The sequence below is a fragment of the Somniosus microcephalus genome, chromosome 1 (genome assembly GCF_052327205.1).
Source record: "Somniosus microcephalus isolate GS21.2 chromosome 1, FLI_Smic_1.0, whole genome shotgun sequence".
Lineage (NCBI taxonomy): Eukaryota > Metazoa > Chordata > Chondrichthyes > Squaliformes > Somniosidae > Somniosus > Somniosus microcephalus.
Genome location: NC_140987.1, coordinates 220,626,897 through 220,641,444, shown reverse-complemented (window position 1 = coordinate 220,641,444; position 14,548 = coordinate 220,626,897). Strand labels below are relative to the sequence as shown.

The following is a 14,548-nucleotide window of genomic DNA, read 5'->3' as shown; positions in this document are numbered from 1 at the left end:
GAACGCATGGCAGTTGGCTGTGACAAAAGAACCGTCAGTCATCCAGAATGTATGGGTTCGCCCGACAGTCCTGGAAAAAGGAAGGGGGCCATTGAACTTGAACTTATTAGAAAGCCACTCTAATATGCAAAAGCACTTCTCACTTCCATCTCAGAAGAGAAGCAGAACAATGAACCCACTAGCCTCAGCCAGCCGAAGAGGAGCCAGTTTTTCCCAACACAAAGACCGAAAGATAATATTGTCCCAGACTTAGGGCCATTAATCCAATCACGGAATAATCATGGGTCCGATGATGACCCATCACTGATTAAGCACCGGAGTGCTTAGAAATAAAAGGATTTTAAAGATTGGCAGGAAAGATAGGGGTAGCCAGACTCCTATAAAGATAGATTATTTTCCACCATTCTTTCTCTCTCTCGCTCCACCAAGATCGACCTAACAAGAAGTACCGGAGGAAGGAGCCGCTGAGACTGAGAACCGCATACCCCTCATAGGGAACGGCCTCCGGGCAGTGACTTCCCACAGCTGAGCGAAGCGATCGAGACCGACTGTGTGGTGGTAAGCATAGTCTCGAGTGTCCCAAGCCGGTAACCAGATACCCCAGGCAAGCTGGGTGAGGTGTAAGGGGCTCAGGATTTTTCTCAGAAGTGAAGTTTTTTGGGCTATTCCGGGGTGGGAGCTTCGTTTGGTTCAGCCAGGCGAAGGGGTTTATGCGACTGGGTAATTCATTGGTAGGGGTGGAATTAGAGTCCACCATAGCAACAAGGGAATTACTGCTTGTTATAGTCCCCAGTTGTGTACTGTATGTATGTTGTTTGTAACTTGGATTTTATTCTCCACAGGGACAGTGATTTCGTTTAGTAGTGCATGTTTTAGCCAGTGTATGTTAGACCAAATAAATATAAGTTTGATTTTTCACCAAAGCATTCCTGTCCGTGACTTATTCCATTTACACTCTGAATAATAATTCCCGGGTATAGAACTTTCGTAAGGCGGGGGCGATTCGACCCGTCCGTCTAGCAATTGGGCTAGGATCAAAACCGCTTACAGAGAGGTTAAACATCCACTCTCTCATTCACCACTTACCATGTGAATGTTATTCAGATCTGCTTACTGTAGCCAGATCAACAACAAAAAAGTGCCTTTAACATAGAAAAACATCTCAAGCTGTGTCACAAAGACATAAGGAAAAAATAGAGCCAGGAATATTAAGAGGGGTTACCAAAAGCTAGGTCAAAGAGCTGGGTTCTATGGATGGTCTTAAAGAGGATAGGGAAGTGGAGAGGTGGAATGGTTTAGGAAGGGAATTCCAGAGTGTGGAGCCTAAGTTGTTGAAGGCACGGTTGCCAATGATGGGGCAAAGGGAGGATGATATGCACAAGAGGCCAGAATTATCCTCTGTTGCTAGACAAAACATAAAGAAAGCCTATAGCATTAATAATTAACCATATGAAAATCTCTAATATTTTCAATATGAGTTTCTATGAAACTCCAATATGAAGTGCACTTTTATTATTTTCAACATCCATTTCCTCTCCAAAGTCTTTGAACGTGTTGTCGCCTCCCAAATCTGTGCCTATTTTTCCTGCGACTCCATGTTTGAACCTCTCCTATCAAGTTTCCGCCCCTATCGCAGCAATGAAATGGCCCTAATCAAAGTCACAAATGACGGGCTCTGTGACTGTAATGCACTGTCCACCTTTGTAATGTCACCCATCTCAGCCCCTGCCTCAGCCCATCAGTTAACAAAACCCTCATTCATGCTTTTATTACCTCGTAGACTTTACTAATCCAATGCTCTTCTGTCCGAGATTCCTCCCTATCTCTGTAACCTTCTCCAGAACTATAACTTTCCAAGAACTCTGCATTCCTCCAATTCTGGCCTCTTGTGCATCCCCCACTCCCTTCGTCCCACCATTGGCGGCTGTGCCTTCAGCCGTTTAGGCCCTAAACTCTGGAATTTCCTCCATAAACTTCTCCGTCTCTCCAACTGACTTTCCTCCTGTAAGACGCTCCTTAAAACCTACCACTTTGACCAAGATTTTAGTCACCCATTTTAATATCTCCTTTTTTTGGCTCGGTGCCAATTTTTGTCTGATTATGCTCCTGTGAAGCACTTTGGAATGATTTAATACATTAAAGGCACTATATAAATGCAAGTTGTTGTTAAATAACATACATAATTTACCTACCGCAATTAAAATGTGCATTATATTGAATTTGTGTTCTTTATCTTCTAGCTTCTGTACTAAGCCTTAACTGCTTTAAAATAGTGATCCCATAACTTTCAAAATGCACCTTGCACTTCAGTGTAGTAGTGGGAAAATGGAACATAAAAAGGTCAATCTGCAGTGAAGCACATTTTCTTCACAAATAATTCAATATCCCATTAAGTGTTATATTTCGCATGAGATGTTAAACCAAGGCCCCGTCTGCTCTCTCAGGTGGATGTAAAAGATCCCATAGCACTATTTCGAAGAAGAGTAGGGGAGTTATCCCCAGTGTCCTGGCCAATATTTATCCCTCAATCAACATAACAAAAAAACAGATTATCTGGTCATTATCACATTGCTGTTTGTGGGAGCTTGCTGTGCGCATATTGGCTGCCGCATTTCCCACATTACAACAATGACTATACTCCAAAAAAGTACATCATCGGCTGTAAAGCGCTTTGGGCCGTCCGGTGGTCGTGAAAGGCGCTATATAAATGCAAGTCTTTCTTTCTTCTTTTTATATGCAACAATTTTAATTGAATTACATTGTAATATGCAAACCATTTTGGTAAAGCAAACCAGAAAGACCAAATGACAATCTCTTAAGCTGAAATACATCACACTATCACACTAAATATAAATATCTGGACACTTTCTGAAAAATGTCATATAACCAGCCAAATACTATCTTTCAACTTGTATAACTGAATACGATTGAACTAAAGCTGAAACATGCCAGTGCAGTAGTTTCTGCAAATTGTGTTTTTCAGAAATACACTCACATTTTTTTCACAGTTCTTGTTAACCTTTCACTGAATAATAATCATTTAATTTCCCCTTTTCACAAAGGTAAGTGGATGGTTTCAACAGAAGATTTTTTTAACAATGGAACAATAATGACAAATATATGGTGTTGGTGCAACTATTTCACAAAAGCTCAGTTTTGAAATTACTACCAAACTTACAATGGGAAAATATCCAAACCAAACCAAATAGGAAAAACATTAACTAAATATTAACTTCTGTTGCAGCTAATACTGAGGAAGTTTTTAAAAATCAGCATTGTGAAAGAAGACAATTAACACTGATTTAGAATAACATCCTTGTTTTTACAACAATGGTTTGGTAGTATCTATGAAACACAATTTTTTAAAAGTGGACAATGTCCCTGAATTATCATTGTGACACGCATTTGTCTTAAGAGTAACTTTAGAAATTCCACTCATCACACTCTGTGTAGAACTTCCAATGCTGATCCATGATGTGACATGGCAGGAATTCTTCATTTCTTATAAGGAGAATCTCGTGAACCTGCATAAAGCTGCTGCTGGATTTCTCTTTCTGAGTCGTGGGAGAGGTTTCTGTACAGGGTTTAAAAATAATACATTTGTACAAACACTCTGGTTTGAAAGGCAAAAAATGATAAAGGTGTAGGAATCACTTACAGAAATAGCTGATTCTTCAACCGACAGATAAAGAGACATAATCAACATCAGCATCGGACGTACCAGTACTAGGCCTGCAGTGCTAGCGGGCCACTACCATTGCTGTTTATAGTATGGAAACAAAATATATGATAAAGGCTCGAAAATGTCTTGGGGCTCTATTGGAGACTGTACTAAGTTTCAGCCTTTTCTGGGAGTTTCCTGGTTGTTTTCTAAGGGGCAGAGCGGCAAATGATGGACAGAGGGAAGAGCCAGGGGCAGGGAGTCCTTCACCAGAAATTCTTGCTCCTTAAACTGGACAGGGATTTGGCATAAAAACAGAAAATGCTGGAAATACTCAGCAGGTCAGCCAGCATCTGTGGAGAGAGAAACAGAGTTAACGTTTCAGGTCGATGACCCTTCGTCAGAACTGGAAAAAAATGGAGATGGAACAGGTTTTTAAGCAGGTGCAGAGACAGGGAAAGGGGGGAGGGGAGGAAAGAACAAAAGGGAAGGTCTGTGATAGGATGGAAGGCAGGAGGGATTAAGAGACAAAAGGGTGATGGTGCAAGGCAAAAGGAGATGGTAATGGGACAAGTTAAGAAACAAAAGATGGCTCGAGATGAAGTGTAAATGGCACTGGCAGAATGAAAGACAGCTGCCATGTGGGAGAGAGAAAAAAAAATGGGAAAAAAAGATAGGGGCCGAGGTTATGGTCTGAAATTGTTGAACTCGATGTTGAGTCCAGAAGGCTGTAAAGTGCCTAATCGAAAGATGAGGTGCTGTTCCTCAAGCTTACATTGAGCTTCATTGGAACAGTGTAAGAGGCCGAGGATGGTGAGGTCTGAGTGGGAGTGAAGCAGTGAATTAAAGTGACAGGCGACCGGAAGCTCAGGGTCACCCTTACGGACTGAACGGAGGTGTTCCGCAAAGCGGTCAACCAGTCTGCATTTGGTCTCCCCAATATAGAGGAGACCGCATCGTGAGCAGCGAATACAGTATACTAAATTGCAAGAAGTACAAGTAAATCGTTGTTTCACGTGGAAGGAGTGCTTGGGGCCCTGGACAGTGGGAAGGGAGGAGGTAAAAGGGCATGTGTTGCATCTCCTGCGCTTGCCGGCTTGAAGGTGCCGGGCAAAGGGGAAGGGGTGTTGGGGGTGATTGAGGAGTGGACCAGGGTGTCGCGGAGGGAGCAGTCCCTTCGGAATGCTGAAAGGGGAGGGGAGGGGAAGATGTGTTTGGTGGTGGGCTCACGCTGGAGGTGGCGGAAATGGCGGAGGATGATCCGTTGAATGTGGAGGCTGGTGGGGTGAAAGGTGAGGACAAGGGGAACCCTATCGTGGTTCCGGGAGGGAGCGGAAGGGGTGAGAGCAGAAGTGCGGGAAATAGAACGGACACAGTCAAGGGCCATGTCAAACACAGTAGAGGGGAATCCTCGGTTGAGGGAAAAGGAAGACAAGTCGGAAGCACTGGTATGGAAGGTGGCATCGTCAGAACAGATGCGGCGGAGACGGAGAAACTGGGAGAATGGAATAGAGTCCTTATAGGAAGCGGGGTGGGAGGAAGTGTAGTCCAGGTAGCTGTGGAAGTCAGTGGGCTTGTAGTGAATGTTTGTCAATAGCCTATCCCCAGAGATGGAGACAGAGAAGTCGAGGAAGGGAAGGGAAGAGTCGGAGATGGACCATGTGAAGGTGAGGGAAGGGTGGAAAGTAGAAGCAAAGTGAATGAAGTTTTCTAGTTCAGGGCGAGAGCAGGAGGCAGTACCGATACAGTCATCAATGTACCGGAAAAAGAGGTGAGGGAGAGGACCTGAGTAGGACTGGAACAAAGAATGTTCCATATATCCCACGAAAAGGCAGGCATAGCTAGGACCCATGCAGGTTCCCATAGCAACACCTTTAATTTGGAGGAAGTGAGTGGAGTCAAAGGAGAAGTTGTTCAATGTGAGAACAAGAGCAGCCAGGCGGAGGAGGGTGGTGGTGGATGGGGACTGGTTGGGCCTCTGTTCAAGGAAGAAGCGGAGCGCCCTCAGGCCATCCTGGTGCGGGATGGAGGTGTAGAGGGATTGGATGTCCATAGTGAAAAGGAGACAGTTGGGGCCAGGAAACTGGAAACTGTTAAAGTGGCGGAGGGCGTTGGAAGAGTCACAGATGTAGGTGGGAAGAGACTAGATAAGGGGAGAAAAAAAGAGTTGAAATAGGAAGAGATAAGTTCCATGGGGCAACAACAGGCTGAAATGATGGGTCTACCAGGGCAGTCCTGTTTGTGGATCTTGGGAAGGAGGTAGAAGCGGGCTGTGCGGGGTTGGGGAACTATGAGGTTGGCGGCCGTGGAGGGAAGATCTGCAGAGGAGATGAGGTCAGTGATGGTCTTGGAAACGGTGGCTTCATGTTCGGTCGTGGTCCAGGCGGAGGTAGGAGGAGGTGTTGGGGAGTTGGCGTTCAGCCTCCGCGAGGTAGAGGTCAGTTCGCCAAACAACAACAGCACCACCCTTGTCAGCAGGTTTAATGACAATGTTGGGGTTGGATCTGAGAGAATGGAGTGCTGCAAGTTCAGAGGGAGGTCGGTTGGAGTGAGTGAGGGGAGCAGAGAAATTGAGACGGCCGATGTCATGCCGGCAGTTTGCAATGAAAAGATCTAGAGAGGGTAAGAGGCCAGAGGGAGGGGTCCAGGTAGAACGAGAATTCTGAAAGCGTGAGAAAGGGTCAGCTGTGCGTGGGGGAAGACTCCTGGCATACCAGTAAGACCACTGATCCAAGTGGGGTGTGTCATACTAGGCTCCACTGGTGGAATCCAGGTCAGAGTAAAATGCTGCGAAGAGAGCATGGGGTGATATTCAACTGTGGTGCGAATTGGGCGGGCAATGGGTAGGACATCTGCTAAGCCCACCCGATGGCACCAGCAGGAGGCCCAAACCATTTTCATGTTTAGACTTCATCTGCATAATATTGGTGAGCTGCCATGCTCAACTCACTGATTGATGGTGAAGGAAGTGGGCAGGAAATCTGGCTGCTCCTCTACGGGGCCAAGCCGGAAGTGTAGGCTAAAATGGGTGGTGGGGGGAGGGAGCAATTGGTATCTGAAAATTGTATTGGTGTCTTACAACCAGTGTAGGTCCCCAATTTAAATATTTTAATAAGGCTCCCACCTGTTTTGGGCAGGAGCACTGGCTGTCTATTTCAAGAACTGAGTTGGGTAGACCTCAGTGAAATCAGGAGCAGCATGCACCCCTAGCTCTACCAATCCATCACCACCCTTGATTCCATGTCTATCACTGAGCTTGTTCAATACAAAGTCATGGATGAGCCAGGACTTCCTTCAGCTTAACAGTGGCAAGACCAAAGCTATCCTGTTTCCTCCCGAAAAGATAATCTTCCCCGAGCCTCTGATTCCAGCCCCCTCCCTGGCTACTTGCTCAGGCAGGATCTGATGGTGCACAACCTTTCCTCTGTTTGTTTGCCTCTTCCAAGAGACTGCAGAATGTGTTTGGGGGAGGGGAGGGAATTAATTGTGTGTGTAAGTTTCGCCATGCCAGGATGGGACAGGCACATTGTTTTTTTTCCTGTCTTTCACTTTTGAATGTTATCCTCGGTGTCCTGCATGACCCTGAACTGTACTTCAATCCCCATATCCCATTCACCACCAAGACCATATATTTCCACCTATAAATATAAAATGTTATAGCACAGAAGGAGTCCATTGAGTTTATTCACTCTTCCAACTCTGGGCAGAACCATCAGCCATCTTGCCCCACACTCTAGATATCTTTACCTAACCCCCTCCACCTTGCTATCTCCCTCCCCAGCTCCAAAAGCCTCCTCAAAAGCTACCTCTTCGACAATGCCATCAGTCACCTCCCAAAATTCTTCTCCGAATATTGCTCTGCGTCTATATTTGTCTCTGTGAAGCAATGCTAAAGGTAGGTATATAAATATAGGTAATTGTTTTAAAATAAAGGACTGTACATATCCAGAATTTGAAACAGATATGTGAATTGTTGCAGCCACAAATATGAACGCATAGTTAGACAATCTTAAATTGTACTTGCAAGAAAATGCACTCTTGTTTGGATCACTATGAACTTTTCTGTCCACAGCAGGAATGCTTAATTATCTTGGAAAGAAAGTTTTATCACAGTCAGCTTATTTCAAGACAGGAGGTTAATGATAGAAAGAGCAAAGAAAGGGAACAAAAGGTTTTCTAACATATTAAGTAAAAAATTACAATTGAAACATATCAACTTGAAGGTAAAGCAAAATAAATGGTATAGAATAAATTGTTTGCTGGTTGCTGTGGCATTCATATAAACACACCTGTGAAAATTCTGCAGTGTGGGGGTATTGAAGATGTCTTATCTGTTAATGTGGTTGACTGTGAAATAGGCTGAGACTCTGGAGCCTTCGATGATGATTTAATCATGGAATTGTATTTTAAAAGTTCTTTATCTCTGTATGTAACCTAAAAAGTGCACAAAATTCACCAAAAACTTTTTTTAAAATTGACTGCGATACAAAAAAAGGTTTAATGTCCATATTTTTGTAACTTCGCAACAGAGAAATCATGATGGTGGGCATACATATTTTTTCTGAGGATCCAAGCAATGCCAATTCAATGGAAATCATGAAAGAAAACTGGCCAATCATAACGCATCTATAACATTAATCCTTTCAAAGTTCTTAGGCAGTTACGTTGCTGTTTATTCATTACAAATGATCAATAAGTCATTCATTCAGCTAGGGAGAATGCAAAAGGTTTGAAAAATGGCACAACGAAGATCTGGGAAAGTGCGTTTTGCTGACCAAGACATGGAAGCAGCGGAATCGATTTTAACCGGGTGCAGCTTTTGGACGGGCGGCGGCAGGGCGTGTGAAACACACTCGCTGGCCTAAATTTCAGGCTCAGGGTATTTTAATTTCTGGGCCTCATTTAAATGTTGCCAGTCCATTTCCTGCCTGGGGTGAAGAGGGTACAAAGTGGGCAGGTGGGTGGCCATTTAGCCCCCTGTTGGCATCCAGGTGAGTGGTGGGGGTGTGTACAAATCTATGCGGCTCCCGCCTAATTTAGGTGGAAATCTCATCCGCCTGGAAAACCGTGCAGGTTAAAATCGGAAATGGTCAGGATCAATGTTTCCCCTAAGGTGCGCGGCCGCGCAGCAATTGCGAGGTCCCACATGGGGGAACTCACAATAGGAACTGATTGGCCGACTCAGGTTCCACGCCACAAGCACCGCGATTGGTTGCAGAACACCCAGCTCCCTTTGAGGGAACATTGGTCAGGATCTGAGTGGGTACGCAAGATCCTCATTTTTAACTGCCCACCTGCCCAGTTTCTGCCAGGCAAGTCGGGTTAAAATCGACCCTAGCATTTTACTTTGATCTTTTGGCAGCTATGTAAGCAAGCCCTTGACTTTGAAATGTGCTGTATTCTGAGTTTTGCAACTGCAATTTTTTTTCTATATTGGAGAATATATAACTACAGTTCAGCAAATTATTACAGTAATTTTGCTCACTATAGTTGTTAAACCTAGTACCTTGCTCCATGCAAACTTCCAACTGACTGGTATTTTGTCTCTCAAAAGTGCTTTTATCCAATGTACGGGATTATGATAGATGGCTCCATCTTTACTTCTAATTACACCACAAGCCAGTAGATCAGCTTTATAACAAGCTCCCTAAGGACAGGAAACCAACTTTTCTTATTATCTGGATTTTCTATTAAAACAAATGTAAACACAAATATATTGATCCACCATTTATTCACTGATCATAAATGTAGAATATACAAATCCAATACTTTTTCATAAATGCATGATAGGTAGTCAAATAAAGCATATGGGATGTATTTTACTCTGCTGGAGAGAAGTCTGCAGTGGGGGTCCCCAGGGTATTAGGACTGTTGCTTTTCACTGGGCAGATGCAATTTAATGCAGATAAATGTGAAGTGATGCACTTTGGGAGGAATAATATGGAGAGGCAGAATAATCTCACATAATGGTGCATATTCACAAATCCTTGAAGGTGATATGGCAAATTGATAAGGTGGTTAAGAAAGTGTATGGGATACTTGGCTTTGTAAATGGAGGCACTGAATACAAAAACAAGGAAGTTATGCTAAAGCTTTACAAATCACCGGTTAGGCCTCAGCTGGAGTAATGTGTACAAAACTGGGAGCCACAGTTTAGGAAGGATGTCAAAGCCCTGGTGAGGGTACAGAGAAGATTTACCAGGATGATACCAGGGATGAGGGACTGGAGAAACTGGGATTGTTCTCCTTAGAGCAGATAAGGTTAAGGGGAGTCCTAATAGAGGTATTCACAATTATGAGGGGTTTTGATAGAGCAAGTAGGGAGAACCTGTTTACTCTGGCAAGTGGCTCGGTAACTAGAGGTCATAGATTTAAAATAATTGGCAAAAGTAGAGGGGAAATGAGGAGAAATGTTTTCATAATGGTTTTGAGCAGAATGGTTTTTATTTGTTCTCAGAATGTAGGCAATGTGGGATCTAAAATGAGGTGACATAGATATGAAATTAAATGTAATAGATTTAGAACAGAGATCAGGAAAGTTTTATTTACACAGAGGGTTGTGAGGCTGTAAAATGCACTACTGGAGTTAATGACTGAAGCAGACACTATGCCAACATTTAAGAATAGGTTAGATAGGTAGTTGAAGGAAAGGATGATAAAAGGATTTTTAAAAATTTATTCGTGGGATGTGGACGTCGCTGGCAAGGCTAGTATTTATTGCCCATCCCGAATTGCCCTTGAGAAGGTGGTGGTGAGCCACCTTCTTGAACCGCTGCAGTCCGTGTGGTGAAGGTTCTCCCACAGTGCTGACTTTGTTGTAGCGGTTCTGGCACAACCGAGTGGCTTGCTAGGCTATTTCAGAGGGTAGTTAAAAGTCAACCACATTGCTGTGGGTCTGGAGTCACATATAGGCCAGATGGCAGATTTCTTTCCCTGAAGGACATTAGTGAACCAGTTGGGTTTTTCCGACAATCATAGTTTCATGGTCATCATTACTGATACAGGTAGGCTATCCTTTATCCGCACTTCTGAAAACCGAAAGTTTTTTTGTGGAGCGTAAGTCGTGCGCACGACATAACCCGAGTGGCGCCAAACATGACCCGACGCAGCCGATGCTTTTCTGACCTGATTTGCGGGCCAGCTTAGCGTAGGAGTCAGCCGATATCCGGCTTTTCCACAACTGGCGGCGGCAGTCGAGCCCCAGACCCCCGCTAAGTCAAGGAATTCAGATACGGAGCAGGGGGAGCTGTAAGCAGACTGGGAGCGGCAGCACAGAGAAGCAGGAAGGGGAATGAGACACGGGGTAGGGGGAGCTGTAAATGGACTGGGAGCGGCAGCACAGAGAAGCAGGAAGGGGAATGAGACACGGGGCAGGGGGAGCTGTAAACAGACTGGGAGCAGCAGCACAGAGAAGCAGGGAGGGGAATGAGACACGGAGCAGGGGGAGCTGTAAACAGACTGTGAGCGGCAGCACAGAGAAGCAGGAAGGGGAATGAGACACGGAACAGTCGCAAGAGGTAGCCTGAACTTTTAAAATTTATATTAAATACAAATACTAATTACCAAATTAATTTAATGTTCAGAGTTTCCCAGTCTGAAATAATACCTTCTGAAATCCGAAAATTTCCGAAAACCGAAACACAGCTGATCCCAAGGTTTTTGGATAAGGGATAGTCAACCTGTACTAGCTTTTTTTAAAGTTCCAGATTTATTTAATGAACTGAATTTAAATTCCCCCAGCTGCACTTGGTGGGATTATGAACTCCCATACTCTGGATTACTAGTCCAGTAACATAACCACTATGCTACCATACCCCTAGTATGGAAAGAGTGCAGGTATATGGGATTAGAAGTACAGGTACTGCTCATGTGGACGATAAACACCAACTGGTTGGGCCCAACGGCTTGTACCTATGTTCTAATTTCTAAGTAATACTAAGCATTTATTGTCTATCCTTAGTTGTCCTGAGAAGGTGGTGATGAGCCTTCTCCTTGTCCCACCATGTTCATTTTTGTAAAGATTCTATCCACTTGTGGAATCAGGGTAAGTAACAATTGAAGCAATTTATAATACCCACAATTGCTGCACTGTATGGACTCAGCATGTTAGGCAGAAAGTAATACAGTTCATGTGAGTTTAAATTTAGGATGGGGTAATGACTGCCAATAAAAGCTATTTACTCATTTAATTACACCTTTTCTTATACATAAATAATATCTGACGGTTGTGGCTGGGAAATTCCTCAGAGCTGCACCTTCTTTGCTGGCATAAATGGAAGTAACACTGGCAGAGGGAGAGCAGCTCCAGGGAATTTCCCGGCCTTTGAGCTTTAGAATCAGTATCCAGAACTGGGAGGAAGTTGATCCATGATCTTTAAAAAAAAATTCTTGTAAATGGACCCACTGCATACAGCAGCCCAAAGGTTTTCTTCCAGCTGCGAGACCCCCAATGGCAGGTTTTCAGCCTGCTGCTGTAGATTGACACACTAAGAAGGAACATAGCAACAGGGGTAGGCCATTCAGCCCCTTGTTCTACCATTCATTTAGATCATGGCTGATCTGTATCTTAACCCCATTTACTCGCCTTTGTTCCATATCCATTAATATCCTTACCTAACAAAAATCTATTGAGTTTTTGGGATAGACAATTCCAGATTTCCACTACTGATAAATCACAATATCCCAACAACTAGGAGAATCAACAATTTCTTACGCAAACTTTATATGGGAAGAGAACTTTACACTGAAAACACTTCTTGATATAATATTGTTTCCTTTTAATGATTTACCTGCAGTTTGAGTTCCAGAACATCTTCTCCTGGCTGAATCAATCCATGTGTGATTAGATCTGTTAAGTGTAGCAGTTTTCTCTGTCCATTTCCTTTATCCTCTGGTAGAGATTCTGAATCATGCTGCCTCCCAGACGGAGATGAAGCACTCACCAGGTGGTTATCTTGATTGTTGCTGGTAACTTGCGTGGCATTTACCGGCATTGTGCTCTGGTTGTTTGGCTGAACAGTATTTAATATTCTAATATTCTGGAATTTGCCCCTCGGTTCTGCAGTGTTAAACTGTAAAATGTGTTGTTGATTCCCACCCCTCTGTGATGTACTTGGCAAGACAATGAACTGATGGCTGGCCTTCAGTTGTAATATTTTGGGTTGGCCAATATGATAGTTCTGCACTGAATTATTTGGCAGAAATGTTATTATAGGTTGTCTGACAGCTGGTGGAAAACAACTGTTTTGATTGTTAGAGCTGGTTTGCATTAGACTTGTGTCCATGACTTTCTTGTGATTAGCACTGGAATTTTCAGTGTTCAGCAGTGTATAATTACTATTAATTTCAGAATCATTTTCTGTACTATTGATTGACTGTGCGGTATTCAAAAGAATATTCTGGCCAGAGCTACTGCATGCTGTTGAATCTACATAGTCAGTTTGGCTTGTGTTTAATGTTTCCATTTGAACATGTGATGGTTCTAGAGAATGTGGCTGTAAAGAATTTGCTTCTCCTTTGCTTGAGACAGATTTAGAAGTACTTACTGTACATATATTGCTGTCTCTACTTGTCCCATCAAGGACACAAGTTGTAACAGATCTTTCATTGCTACATCCAGCTGTATAGTTCTGAAGAGCAGCTGTTCTATTCGTATCCTGATTGGCAGCAATACCTGTCTCTCCCTGACTCAAACAACTTTGCTTTTGTATGCATTCTGGTTCATGAGCTGGACAGGTTATGCATGTTTTACCAGAGGTCTCATTGACAGAACTAGCACTGAGTTCTTCATTCTGATTGGAAAGCTGTGCTTCACTTGAACTGGTGTCTATCCTTATACTGCTCTCAATAGTGCAAGTCAAACTTTTAGCCGGGTTTACTGAATTATTTTGCTGGATTTGTCGCAGTTTTAATTTGTAATCTTGCAACTTCTGATCTAATGCTTTCCGTTTCTGTAGCAGATGTAGAAATCTCTTTTGCCGAGAGGCCAGAGCAGTTACTTGTTTCTGTAGCGTGCCCTGTCTGAATGACCCTGGAGAGACCCTGTAAAATAAATAATGAGAAAAACCTGTACTTGTTATATACAGCATGTAGTTGTTGGCAAATGGCAGCATATGTTTTAGAACAGATTACTTAAGTTGCATTTACTATTGTTCTATTGTTATGTACATGTTACTTTTATTTCTACATTGGGTTTGGGAGCCTCGGAGGGCAGTTCTATAGCCCCATGGCAGATAACAGGTACAGGTGTCATTACAAATAAACTCAAAGGGGGGAGAAATTCGTGTTCGGGTTAACGGCCGCTGAAAATTGCTGCAACGCTAACGAAGCAAAATTGGTCTGGGGGGCATGGAGATTGGTGGCACAACGCTTACCTTCCGTGCAACGCCGTCCTGGTGGCGTTGCTGGAGGCATCTGAAATGAAGATCCTGTCCAGGTGCAGCATTGCAGCTTCCCATAGTGTGATGAAATAACTCTGTGTTCTGGATTGTCTGTTGTTGTACTTGTTAATGTCTGTAAATGTTTTACAGGTGTAACCACTAATGTTCCTCCCTAGCTCCGCCTTTATGGATCCTCCTGATTGGTGTGAGTCTTATTTATAAGAGCTGGGTTTTACTCATAAGGGCTGGGTCGGTGATGAATGATGGTTGCCCTGTGTTAACTTGATGCCAAGATTCTTACTTAATAAAAGCCTTTAGTTTGAAGCCTTGACCTGGACAGCGAGTCAAGGCAGGGACTGGACCTGCTCAGCTCATTCTCAGCCTTGCTGTCTAAGGAGAAACAGAGTGGAAAGTGGTGGTCTCCTTCTACCATCAACTTCAACTACTGAGGTGCCTGGAGAGAGAGGACAGAGGAGGAGAGGAGGAAGGGGAAGGCCAACTTCATCAT

At 43.6% G+C, this 14,548-nt stretch overlaps 1 protein-coding gene across 1 annotated transcript; it reads right to left on the bottom strand.

Annotated features, from left to right (window-relative positions):
* Positions 1-2,732: 2,732 nt before the first annotated feature.
* On the bottom strand, positions 2,733-13,698 carry LOC147124619 (uncharacterized). Its single transcript, XM_086001498.1, has 4 exons — positions 12,451-13,698; positions 9,168-9,308; positions 7,951-8,095; positions 2,733-3,574 (listed from the first exon to the last, which is right to left on the bottom strand). Exons 1-4 carry the CDS (start codon positions 13,123-13,125, stop codon positions 3,423-3,425), a joined length of 1,113 nt encoding a protein of 370 aa, XP_085857624.1. The 5' UTR covers positions 13,126-13,698; the 3' UTR covers positions 2,733-3,422.
* Between the last annotated feature and the right edge of the window lie 850 nt (positions 13,699-14,548).